This window comes from Capra hircus, chromosome 4, assembly GCF_001704415.2.
Source record: "Capra hircus breed San Clemente chromosome 4, ASM170441v1, whole genome shotgun sequence".
Taxonomy (NCBI): domain Eukaryota; kingdom Metazoa; phylum Chordata; class Mammalia; order Artiodactyla; family Bovidae; genus Capra; species Capra hircus.
In genome coordinates this window covers 13,310,788-13,324,744 of record NC_030811.1, presented here as the reverse complement: position 1 = coordinate 13,324,744, position 13,957 = coordinate 13,310,788, and the positions used below count along the sequence as shown (strand labels likewise).

Below are 13,957 nucleotides of genomic sequence, written 5' to 3'. Positions count from 1 at the left end.
AGTGCAGCTTTCCTGTTTACTCCTAGGATGTGCTGCTGCTGCTGCTGCTGAGTCGCTTCAGCCGTGTCCAACTCTGTGCAACCCCATAGACGGCAGCCCACCAGGCTCCCCCATCCCTGGGATTCTCCAGGCAAGAACACCGGAGTGGGTTGCCATTTCCTTCTCCAGTGCATGAAAGTGAAAAGTGAAAGTGAAGTCGCTCAGTCCTGTCCGACTCTTCGTGGCCCCATGGACTGCAGCCTATGAGATTTTCCAGGCAAGAGTACTGGAGTGGGGTGCCATCGCCTTCTCCCCTAGGATGTGAGTCAGAGGAATGCAGGTTTGGGCTCTCTGGATCAGTGATGTCCCTTAATGCCTTAACCTAAAGGGTGCCTGATGTTAATGGCACATGATAAACACTTGATAAGGGTTAGCACCAACTCTTCAGCTTCTGAGTAAAGTGCAACACAGTGTGTGTTCCCATTAATCAGCCCAATGAAGGAGGAGAAATCCGTGAAGACATCCATGGTTGTTAGAGAGGGAAGCAGCACCCCCACTTGAAGCCCATTCGCCCACAGCACATCAGCCATGACAGCAAGTTTGAATAGAAAACCTTTTGTTAGCAATATTTTCTGTCACATGATTTTCTAAGCAAGAAGTACAGAGGGATTAAAGGCTTACAGCTGCAAGTAATAAAGGTGATGTTAACCAGTTCCCTACTTTTTGCCCCTCTGCTTGGATTGTTTGTGCCAATGGCTAAGACTTTCTACACTTTACAAACCTCCTCAGCCGCCTCTGATGATACACCCATCTCTGCAGAGATTCCGTTTTCCTTCGGTCTGGATTGGATTCTTTCTAGGCACTTCATCTGCCTTTTCTATGTGTTGTACACCTTAGTATTTTCATCTCATGTATTTCTCTTTCCTGGTTTATTCCTTTGTTTTGGCGAAGCACATCCTACAATAGCTTCCTCTAGTTAAAAAGGTGTTGCATGACAGCAGTTATGGTAAAAAAGAGTTATCAACACTTATAATTTCTCATCATTTCTTAGAACATTTATCTTTTTTCAAATACCCCATTGAAACAGTACATGCTAAAAGGACTTAAAAAAATAAGAAAGAACTCAATCCTGTGTAGGGAGAATTTCTGTCTTAGAGATAGCAAAACAATAAAATGATATTTAGGTGCAGCTGTAGATATGTATTTAACTGTAATCTGAAAACACTTCTATCTCTAAATTGACTTTCATTTAATAGGTGTCCATTAATGATTGAGCCAATTATGCCTTATAATATTTATTCCTACTAAAATATAAAATATTGATGAACATAAATACTAAATAAATACATGAAGTCTAAGACTTTTCAGAATAAATATTTTTGCCCTAGCCAATTCAAACATTAAAAGTCAAAAAAAAAAAAAGGAGACAGATGGTTATACCTTTTGAATCCACAAAGCTACAATGACTGTCACCATACTATCTTCATCAAAATAAATAACATTATAATTGTGCTCAGTCATGTCCAACTTTTTGCAACCCTATGGACTGTAGCCCACCAGGCCCCTCTTGTCCATGTTATTTTTCAGGCAAGAATACTGGAGCGGGTTGCCATTTCCCTCCTCCAGGGGATCTTCCCAACCTGTGGATCAAACTTACCATTGTCTCCTGTATTGGCAGGCAGATTCTAAACCACTAGTGCCACCTGGGAGGCCCTAAATTCAGAGGCTCTATCTGACTGTTTCTTCTGGCGAAGAAAATTGATTTGTCTGTAATAATCTGGCTTCACTTATAAAATATAGGAAAGATAGTAAAATTACTAAAATGTAAAAAGAAATTAAACACAACCTTAAAGGATGCAATCAGTGTTTTTAGTAGACCAGAAGAAGGGAGTCCAGTTTGGTCTGAGATAGTTGAAGAGGCTCCATGAGTGTTTTGAAGGATTAGTATTGTGTTTGGAGTCAAGTGGGTAATACAAAGATAAAATTGACTTGAAACAAGGAATAAGAATTCGAGAGAAGTACTGGGGAATTTCCTGGGGCCTCCTTGGTAGCTCAGATAATAAAGAATCTGCCTGCAATGCAGAAGACTGGGGTTCAGTTCCTGGGTCAGGAAGATCCCCTGGAGTAGGAGATGGCAACCCACTTTTGTATTCTTGCTGGAGAATCCATGGACAGAGGAACCAGGAAGTCTACAGACCATGGGTTCACAAAAAGTCAGACACGACTGAGTGACTAACACTTTCACTTTCACTGGGGAGTAGTGGTTGAATGAACAGAGTGTGCATTAGAGAATAAGGAAGTAAGTAGACTGAGGCTCTACTGGACACACAAGATTACCAGAAGAAAAAAAAAACCAATTTACCTCCTCTTAAATATTTTTTTGTCTGCTCTGTATTACATTAAATATATATCTTCTATGTTAAAGTGCTGCTTCCAACTCAGTTTAAGAACTAAGACACTCTAGAAAACTAAATTAAGATCAAAACCTAGGAAGTTAGAACTATAAGGGCTTTGTAATCATCAAACAGTATCACTTAGTGCGTCAGAAGGAGGACAATTGAAAGAGACAGAGATTAAAAGAAAGGTGTAAATTTCAACTGTGTGGCCTTAATCTGCAATGAAGAAATAAAAATGTAGCTCTGAAATCTAGAGATGTTTGAAAAGGAGGGCCAACTAAAGAAGGTTAAGGAGAGGTATAGCTAAACTGCCAAGTCAGAAATATTTGAAAGTGATAAAAGTGCAGTGATTACTTGGCAATATTTTCTACATTGGGGGTGCCTGTCTCCCTGAGATGATGTCTTAACAGGGTCCATAGCACTCCTCCCATGAGAGATCAAGAAATCACAGCTTCTCCTTTATGAACAAGAGGAGTTAGAAGTAGAACAACTTTGAGTCTAATAACATAAGCATTGAGACAAATTAATTTATGACATGATCTTGATTGTTTGTTTGTTTTTTTTTCAGTTTTCTGAGCCGAGTCTAACATAGTAGAGTAACAGCCTCACTCAGTCTCAGGAAAATACAAATACACACAAACAAATCCCAAACAAATGCCTGTAATAATTCCAATGGCATACTGAAAAAACTAAATGAATAAACATGGGAAATGCATTCACTGGCTCACTCACTAATGGGAAAGCAGCAGACACTTTAATTCTCTTTGGGGAGGACATGAGTAGAGCTGAAACACAGGCTTCTGTCCCCTGATCATTTTTCATGTCTTTAGGGAGGGGGTTGGGTCCAAATGATAGAAAAAGCCTTCACTCTATCATAGAATTGTGTCTGGGCTTCACCCCTCTATGAGGCCTCTGTGAGGAGAATCAATTGTCACCCGCCCTCCGTGTGAAGTTTCCTCTCAATCAGATGCCACGTTGAAAAGGACAGCACAGATTCCACACGGTAAGAGGGTTCATTAGTCCTGAGAAAGCTTGGCAGGTGGAAACAGGAAAGGGGGAGTGAATGAAACCACTGCCTTCAGGTGTTAGAGACTCAAAGCCTTCCCCGAGCCCTAAGCCTAACTTTAGACTGTGGTCCTGAGGGTATTTCTAGGGACCCCTACCTAGCGCCATTGTGCTTCCTTTGTGCTCAGCTGGTAAAGAATCCGCCCACAATGCAGGGACCTGGGTTCAATCCCTGGGCTGGGAAGATGCCCTGGAGAAGGGAAAGGCTCCCCACTCCAGTATTCTGGCCTGGAGAATTCCATGGACTGTATAGTCCACAGGGTTGCAAAGACTCGGACACGACTGAGCGACTTTCACTTTCGCTTCACTTTACCTAGCACCGAGCTGTGGCCTTGATGCCTCTGACCTCCCAGGACTCTTGTTCATGTCCCTTTCATCATCCTTCTGAGGCCGCTCTTGGATTTGTCACGACTGTGTCAGACAAGAGGGGTAAGCTCCATGTAGGAGGACAGGATCTGGCTAAAGGGCTACAGAGAACATCAGAGGACACATGGCCCATGCGCCTCTTCTCCACAGAAAAAATCCTGAAGGCAGAGGCCCGTGGTTCACTTACCCAGTGTCTCCTGGCATATAGATTCTGTTCCTTATTTTAGCAGAGAAATGTTATGACCTCTAACCTGCCTCTTTATGAAATTAGATCCAGGATTTGCTCTCCAATATTGACTTCCACTCCTTATAGTAAATATTTAAATTCTAAGGTGGCTTATGTGAGTTAACTCATTTAACTTTTCAAACATCCTATGAGTTAAGGTTTATCCACCCCAGTTTGCAGCTGCAGAAATGAAAGGACAGAGAGGAACAAAGAGATCACCAGCCTAGCCTACAACAAAGCCAGGACTTGAACCCATGCGGTCAGGACTGGAGACCATGTCTGCTTTTTTTTTTTTTTTTTTTTTTTTAAATTAGCTACTCATGAAGATTAAGCTGTGTTGAAGCTACTAACAGAGAGAATAACTAAATCTGAGTAACTGTGAAAAATTGGACAGATCTGTACTTCCTCGGTGCTTCGGCTTTGACAATCCCGTATTCTGAGAGAGTGATCTACAGAAACATTTAATTGGAGTCAATGTGGTATTCTAAATTATGCCCCGTTTTCTTTCATAAGATTTACTTTCTCTCACATCGGTATTTTGGCATAGCAGAACTGCAATTTAACTATTAAGACCTGCATTTTCTTCTTCAATCCAGAAGTGAGGTTAATTTCCAGGATTCTTTTATTTTTTTAAATTCTAAGTTTAATTATAAAAATAATAATATAAAAATTAATAGAAATGAGAATAAAGTGGTGTGTTTTCTATTTAAAATAAAAAATAACCAAAACAAGCAAGGTAAGTATGAAAGAATGTACATATAATAATTTTGTTGCCTCTTTATATTTGATTTATATTCCCAGTGATTTATGTTCTCCTGGAACTGTGGTCCCTTTAATACAATTAGTAAAAGCTAACATTTATTTCTGGCTTCGCTGGTGACTCAGTGGGTAAGAATCCACCTGCAATGCAGGAGACGCAGGTTTGATCCCTGGGTCGAAGGGAAGATCCCCTGGAGAAGGAAACGGTAACCCACTCCAGTATTCTTGCCTGGCAAATCCCAAGGACAAGGGAGCCTGGTCAGCTACAGTCCTTGGGGTCAGAAAAGAATCAGACATGACTTAGCAACTAAACCACCATCACCCAACATTTATTTAACTCCTACTGTGTACCTGTTTAATGGTATTTATTCTTATATCAGTCCCTTAGACCTTGCTGTCACCATCTTCCAGATGAAAACAATGATGCTGAGAATCAGTGGCTCAGGGTCACTGGTCCCCCTGCAGAGAGGGCAGTGGTGGGCTGCTGGCAGTGCTGCTGGCCCTGCTCTTTTCACCCCTTTTCAGGGATTTTGCTCTTTTCAGTTCCTGCTGATTTTCATGCTATGGAAGAACAGAGAGATGTATCCATGAGACCTTTTGCATCATTCTGTGCATTGAAGACTTTTCCTTCAGGGCAGCAAGATGGACCCTTAAAGGCATCTTCATTCCAGGTATTTGTATCTCTATTGTATCTGTCACCGGCTTTCTCTCATAGGAAAAAAACTCTAGCTTCTTGAACTGTGAAATTCAAAATGCAAAACCATACCAATATTTAAAGGGAGAAAAATCAATTTCACCTTACGCTACATTTTTCTACTTTTCTTGTCCTGACAAACGAGTTGATCCACAGCTATTGTGTGTAGACAGCCACCATGGTAGAGCTGTCGCCTCATGACTTTCCTACAAAACCGTGAGAAGTGCACTTGACATCCGTGGTTTGTCTGAGTTTCACACCTGATGAAAAATATGTCATAATTCGTTCTGCTGCTGCTGCTGCTGCTAAGTCACTTCAGTCGTGTCTGACTCTGTGCGACCCCAGAGACGGCAGCCCACTAGGCTCCCCCATCCCTGGGATTTGTCTCCTTATTTGTTGCTGCCTCTTGAAAATAGGTTTCTTCTAAGATAATAGTTTCTTTAAAAATTTTCTTGCCAAAAATATTACATGTAAAACTATAATTTCAGATTGTTTGAATGACCAACTCGGATTTGTCCAACAATTCTAATCATTTGGGAAAGGGAGGCTAATGACTTGCCTATCCCTGTGCCTGCTACCCTGGGTCCCTGGTCTGGGTACAGTAGGAGCACAGATGCTCACAACACAGCTGAGCCCAGTGGGCTTTTCCCTTGTTGCTCTCCCAGGATCCATCTCAGGCCCACACAGGCTTCCTGGCCCAAATCCTGACTTATCCTGTCTGTCCTTCAGGTTCTTACTCACACTTCCCCTGCCGGAGGTCTCCTATGACTCATTCAAACACTCTCCTTGGAAAGAAATGCACAGTTTCCTGTGTGTATATTAGCCCTAATACCTGAATATGAGACTATTTCTGAAGTTATTTTAAAAATTTTGGTTATTACTTTTGTTCTTTCTTATTAAAAATGAACTTTAAAAAAAAAATCACAAGAAGTTCATCCTGTAGGCGTCCCAGAGATTAAGAGCTCTGAAACCCTCCTATTCAGCTTGAATCAGTGAGAGCAATCCACACAGTACTTGGTGTCTCCCCAAAGTGCCATATTCCATCCTGTCATTAAATTTGTATTGTCCAGGGACTTCCCTGGCAGTCCAGTGGTTAAGACTCTGCATTTCTACTGCAGGGGCCCCAGGTTCAATCCCTAGTCAGGGAACTAAGATACCACATCCTGCAAGGCTGCACAGAGCAGTCCAAAGATTTTTAAAATTTGTACTGTCCTGGAAATTGGCAGTTTCCCATTTCATATTTGCTAATGGGACTAATTCAACTAGGATATATATCCTTTAGTTATGCACTGTATGTGTGAATTTTAAAATAAATCAGTTAAGAAGAAGCCAAACAATTTCTATCAGCTCAAATAAGATAACAGTTCAGTGACTTGGTAAGATATTTTATTGACCATAATTTGCTGCTATTTGGGAAACTCTAGTGAAGTGAATACACATAACTTTGGAAATTAGTGAAAGAGAAACACCAAATCCGTGTAGGCATAGACACAGAAGTTCACATGCAGGAGGGTAAATGTCTCTGAAATTTGCAGTTTCATAGCACTCTGATCACATGTGTCTTCTAGTGAGCATATTGGTCAATCCCAGGAATATAAATAAGAGGCATTCTCAGAGGCAAACACTAGACTGTGTCATTCGAGTTCTATGCAGGGAAAGTGGAGGCTTTCATGAGTCCATCTTAGATACACAGTCCCTCTAGGAAGCAGTTTGATACTAAGTGACTTTTTCTAAGTAATTGATATAAAAATTCCTGGACTAGAGGACTGCTAAATTCCCTGTAACTTCTCATTCTGAATTTACATGTATTGGTTTTATTATTGTTTTCAATGTTTTGGTTTTTAAATCTGAAATCCCCAGAAGCTACCTTACAGATAAAAAGAGCATTGAAATGTACTTTGCATGACAAAGGTCACTTTCTTTGATCTGTGCAACAATAAAACTTAGCTTTGTCTGTGCTCCTCCTCGCAATTTGGTTGATGTTGCAATAATTTTCAAGCTGATTTATAATCTGTTTCTCCTTTTATTCAATAGAAGATCTTGATCTTTTTCTCTGTTTGGACAATTCAGGAAAAAAATGTCTCTAAAGAAAAATGAGATTGAGGTTTTCAATTTCTCCTTTCTTGCCAAAAGTTAGCTATATCATAATGTCATGACTTATTCCTCCCATTTGAAGCTCTAAGAAAATCAGCTCAAACTTGAGATTTTGGTTATACTTGGTATTAGTTGTTTTCAGCAGGAATATAATGCCTGATATTGTTATTGTTGTTGCTCAGTCGCTGTCATGTCTGACTCTTTGTGACCCCATGGACTACAGCACGCCAGGCTCCTCTGTGTTCATTATCTTCCAGAGGTGGCTCAAATTCATGTCCGTTGCATCGGTGATGCTATCTATCTCATCCTCTTCTGCCTTCTCCTTTTCCTTCAAACTTTCTCAGCATCAGGATCTTTTCCAATGAGTAAGTTCTTCACATCAGGTGGCCAAAGTGTTAGAGCTTCCGCTTCAGCATCAGTTCTTCCAAAGAATATTCAGGGTTGATTTCCTTTAGGATGGACTGGTTTGATTCCCTTGCTGTCCAAGGGACCCTCAAGAGTCTTCTCCAGCACCACAGTTCAAAAGCATCCATTCTTCAGCCTTCTTTTTGATCCAACTCTCATATACATACATGACTACTGGAAAAACCATAGCTTTGACTATACCAATCTATATTGGCAAAGTGATATATTTGTTTTTTAATACATTGTCTGAATTTGTCATAGCTTTCCTTCCAAGGAGCAATCAATCGTCCTTTAACTTCATGGCTGCAGTCACCATCTGCAGAGATTTTGGAACCCAAGAAGAGAAAATCTGTCACTGCTTCCACTTTTTTCCCTTCGACTTGCCATAAATTGATGAGACCAGATGCCTTGATCTTAGTTTTTTGAGTGTTAAACTTTAAGCCAGCTTTTTCACTGTCCTCATTTACCCTCATAAAGAGGCTTTTTAGTTTCTCTTCACTTTCTGTTTTTAGAGTGATATCATCTGCATATCTGAACTTGTTGATATTTCTCCCAGCAATCTAGATTCCAGCTTGTGAGTCATCCAGCCTGGCATTTCACCTGATGTATTCCTCATAGATGTTAAATAAGCAAGACAGCAATATATAGCCTTGATGTACTCCTTTCCCAATTTTGAACCAGTCAGTTGATTCATGTAAGGTTCTAACTGTTGCTTCTTGACCCGCATACAGGTTAATCAGGAGACAGGTAAGATTGTCTGGTATTCTCATTTCTTTAAGAACTTTCCGCAGTTTGTTGTGATCCAGATAGTCAAAGGCATTAGCTTAGTCAATGAAGCAGAAGTAGATGTTTTTGTGAAATTCCCTTGCTTTTTCTATGATCGGGCAAATGTTGGCAATTTGATCTCTGGTTCCTCTGCCTTTTCTAAATCCAGCTTGTATATCTGGAATTTCTCAGTTCACATATTGCTGAAGCCTAGTTTGAAGGATTTTGAGCATAACCTTGCTAGCATGTGAAATGAGTGCAACTGTTTGGTAATGGGAACATTCTCTGGCATTGCCCTTTGGGATTGGAATGAAAACTGACCTGTTCTAGTCCTGTGGCCACTGCTGAATTTTCCAAATTTGCTGACCTATTAAGTGCAGCATTTCAACAGTATCATCTTTTAGGATATGAAATAGTTCAACTGGAATTCCATTACTTTGTTCGTAGTGATGCTTCTTAAGGCCCACTTGACTTCACATTCTAGGATGTCCAGCTTTAGGTTAGTGTCTACACCATCATGGTTTTCCAGGTCATTAGACCTTTTCAGTATAGTTTGTGTATTCTTGCCACCTCTTCTTAATATCTTCTGCTTCTGTAAGTCTTTACAGTTTCTGTCCTTTATCTTGCCCATCCTTACATGAACTGTTCCCTTGATATCTCCAATTTTCTTGAAGAGATCTCTAGCCATTCCTATTCTATTGTTTTCCTCTATTTTTTTTGCATTGTCCATTTAAGAAGGTCTTCACTCCTCTCTCTGCTATGCTCTGGAACTGTGTATTCACTTAAGTAGATCTTTCTCTTTTTCCCTTGCTTTTCACTTCTTTTCTCAGCTATTTATAAAGCTTCATCAGACAACCATGTATAAGCATAAGGGATTTGATTTAGGTCATACCTGAATGGTCTAGTGGTTTTCCCTACTTTCTTCAATTTAAATCTGAATTTTGCAATAAGGAGCTCATGGTCTGAGCCTCAATCAGCTCCAGTTCTTATTTTTGCTGACTGTATAGAGCTTCTCCATCTTAGGCTGCAAATAATATAATCAATCTGATTTCAGTATTGACCTTTTGGTGATATCCATTCGTAGAGTCCTCTCTTGAGTTGTTGGAAAAGGGTGTTTACTATGATCAGTGTGTTCTGTTGGCAAAACTCTGTTAGCCTTTGCCCTGCTTCATTTTGTACTCTAAGGCCAAACTTGCCTGTTACTCCAGGTTTCCCCTGACTTCCGACTTTTGTATTCTAACCCCCTATGATGAAAAGGACATCTTTTTGGTGTTAGTTCTAGAAGATCTTGTAGGTCTTCATAGAACCAGTCAACTGATATTAAATACTAGATTTTAAAAAATGAATGTCTTATTTTATCCTGTGATAATGTACAGGTTTATTAAAAAACAAACAAAACTACAGTAAACAAACAATACATACAAAATGTAAGACCCTCCATAATGCTATTCTCTAGAGTTATCAATTGAGATTTCATGTATAACTTAAAGAATCTTCCTACGTATATATAAATAGGCCCTAAAGACATATTCGGAGAAGGCAATGGCACCCCACTCCAGTACTCTTGCCTGGAAAATCCCATGGACAGAGGAGCCCGGTAGGCTGCAGTCCATGGGGTCACGAAGAGTTGGACACGACTGAGTGACTTCACTTTCACTTTTCACTTTCATGCATTGGAGAAGGAAATGGCAACCCACTCCAGTGTTCTTGCCTGGAGAATCCCAGAGACGGGGGAGCCTGGTGGGCTGCCGTCTATGGGGCTGCGCAGAGTTGGAACGACTGAAGCAACTTAGCAACAAAGACATATTGTGTATAGATATGTTAGTATTTTAAAATATAATCATATTACATATCCTTTGACTTTATGTGAAAAAATTTTTCTTCCACCCTATAAAGATCTGTATTATCCTTTTTAATGACTGCACAGGAAGATGAGATTGTTGGATAGCATCACCAATTCAATGGACTTGAACTTGGGCAAACTCTGGGACATAGTAAGGGACAGAAAAGCCTGGCATGCTGCAGCCCATGGGGTAGCAAAGAGTCAGACATGCATGATTTAGTGACTAAAAAACAACAGTGGTATTATATATTATAATATATAACATATATTACAATATATCATAAATAATATATAATAAAAATATACAATGGTATTATATATTATAAAATGGTTTTATATATTATAAAATTAGCCAAAATTTCAGTTCATCTCCAGCTTTCAAATTTTAAGTCAATTCTAAATTTTCGAAACTGTAAACTGGATAACAGTGAATAATTCCAACCTTCTGGTCACTGTGTTTCGTGAACATTAGACTTTTTTCTGTTCCCGTTACTCACCAAGCCCTTCCTGCCCAAGACTCTGCCGTTACTCTTCCCTGTGCAGGAAGCAGTCCACTTGGGCTGTTGTCAGGTGGCACTCCCTTTATCACTTAGATTCCACCCATGTGTCTCCTCTTTAAGACTTCTCTTGACAATCCCAGCTAAAGGAGCCTCTCCAAACCTAGTCACTTTCTATTATTTTTCCCTGTTCTTTTTCCATCATAATGCTTTTCCATCAACACCTATTTTATGTTTTTTTGTACTTTTGGTGTTTTATGGGTGGTAATTAACCACGACATCTCTTTGCTTCATGTTAGGTTGTCTCTGGAAAAAAATGTGAGGAAATGTAAAGAGACAGCACCTGGTTATAAGACTTCTCAGTGTGATGTTGCCATCCATCCCTCTCATGACCACTCTCCTATGGATAGACCTAGGCACTGCCCAGGACAAGCTCCCTAGAGAGAACTAACCATTGGATGCTCCAGCTGACCCTACTCCCTGTGACTGACTCAGAATCCAACAGAACAGCAGTAGGTGGTCAGCATGGTAACAGGTGATGAGGAAGGGATTCAGGAGATATGATGGCAATGACAGTTGCCATAACTGGGAAGATACTGCAACAACTAAAGATTCTTTTCACGACAGATTCTCAAATTTGCCTCTGTATTATGTTATAAAGGAAAAAGAGAAAAGAGGTGAATAAAATGTAATTAACAGGCAAGAGTCATCTTTAAATACACCCACAGAGAATGTAAATTCATTTTCACGTTTTGAATTGCATACTTTAAAAGGGTGCAGAAATGTTGCCTTGCTTAACTGAATTTAAGACAATATGTGTGCCTGTGTTCATCTACTCTAATAATTTTTCACTTAGGCTTAAATTTCAGGATCAGGTGCTGACAAAAAAGTAAATAAGACAATAAAAATAAAATTGCAAACTCTGGAGATGGGAAATAAATGGCAGAAGATGTCCACTGTTGAGAGGAGTCTTATGCAAAGTTTGAAATACTACAAAATTGAGAGGTTATTTAATAAGGGAATTCAAATCTGAAATAAGTGGATAGAAAAGCATATGAGAAGGTAAGTGGAAAAATAAGCAACATGTAAATAACAAAGTATCATAAACATTTTGTTTCTTGAACCAAGAAGATAAGCAAGATTAGGAGATGAAACTACCTCTTACTACATACAGCCTGTCAGGGTCGTCTCTCTTCTAAGCACATTAATAATCAACACTCACACCTTTGAAGGGAAGCCAGGATACTTGAATTTTACAAAACAGTGCATGTCTGTATTTGTATGTATACTATCACACAGAGTATATAATAATGCATTTTTCCTGTTATCATATATTTTATTATCTATCATATATTTTCCATACCTTATTATCCATTGATACAAGGGGAATTTGTTTCTGACTTGTATGATCATACCAAGTTTGTGTATACAGTATATCTAAAAATAAATTATAGAAAACCCACTCAAAGTAATACATTTCCAAATGCTCACTTTGTTACACTCAGAAGGTATTTTGTGTCATGATTTCCCTACAGCTCTGACCTTCTATTGAAGCTTGGGGCTTCACTGTCTCTGCTCAGGAGCATGGGAGGCAACCAGACACGGATCACAGAAGTCACCCTCCTGGGATTCCAGGTCGATTCAGCACTGGAGTTTTTCCTCTTTGGACTTTTCTCTCTCTTCTACACCCTCACCCTTCTGGGGAATGGAGTCATCCTGGGGCTTATCTGCTTAGACTCAAGACTGCACACCCCCATGTACTTCTTCCTCTCACACTTGGCCATCATCGACATGTCCTATGCCTCCAACAATGTCCCCAAGATGCTGGCAAATCTTGTGAGTCAGAAAAGAACCATCTCCTTTGTTCCTTGCATTATGCAGACATTTTTGTACCTGGCTTTTGCTGCTTCAGAGTGCCTGATTTTGGTGGTGATGGCCTATGACAGGTATGTGGCCATCTGCCACCCCCTTCATTACACTCTCATCATGAGCTGGAGAGTGTGCACTGTCCTGGCCAGCGCTTCCTGGGCATTTAGCTTTCTCTGGGATCTTGTCCACTTAGTTCTCATCCTGAAGCTGCCCTTCTGTGGGCCTCATGAAATCAACCACTTCTTCTGTGAAATCCTGTCTGTCCTCAAGTTGGCTTGTGCAGATACTTGGCTGAATCAAGTTATCATCGTTGCATCCTGTGTTTGCATTTTAGTCGGGCCCCTCTGCCTGGTGCTGGGCTCCTATGCGCGCATCCTGGACACCATCCTGAGGATCCAGTCTGCTGAGGGCCGCAGGAAGGCTTTCTCCACCTGCTCCTCCCACCTCTGCGTGGTCGGGCTCTTCTTCGGCACTGCCATCGTCTTGTACATGACCCCCAGATCCAGCCATTCTCAGGAACAAAGGAAGATTCTGTCGTTGTTTTACAGCCTTTTCAACCCTATGCTGAATCCCTTAATCTATAGTTTGAGAAACACAGAGGTGAAGGGTGCCCTGAGGAAAATTCTAGGGAAGAAGAGGTCAGTGTGAGGGATGGTTTGGAGTGTCCTACGTAAGCCTGTCTTCATGACTCTGGACCTTTGAATGCTCTTTTGAAACCATTAATTTAACAAATTAGCACCCTTTATCTTCAAAATTTTTAAAAACTGAGAAAATAAATACTCATATTTAGTCATTGATAGCAAACCTGAAATAAACATCATAAATAAGAAAATTATAATCTAATCCTATTCTTTAACACAGGTGCAAATATCTTAAAATATTAGTAAATCAAGTAATAAAAAATACTAAATTATGATAAAGTTTTTATCTCTAGAATGCAAAAATTGTATAACTTTCAAAGAATGAAAAAAATTGGCCCATTAACAAATTAAAGTATCC

The 13,957-nt window shown here is 40.0% G+C and overlaps 1 protein-coding gene across 1 annotated transcript; it reads left to right on the top strand.

The window, feature by feature from the left end:
• Positions 12,674 to 13,606, top strand: LOC102186659 (olfactory receptor 2A12-like). Its single transcript, XM_005679566.2, has one exon. It carries the CDS (start codon positions 12,674 to 12,676, stop codon positions 13,604 to 13,606), a length of 933 nt encoding a protein of 310 aa, XP_005679623.1.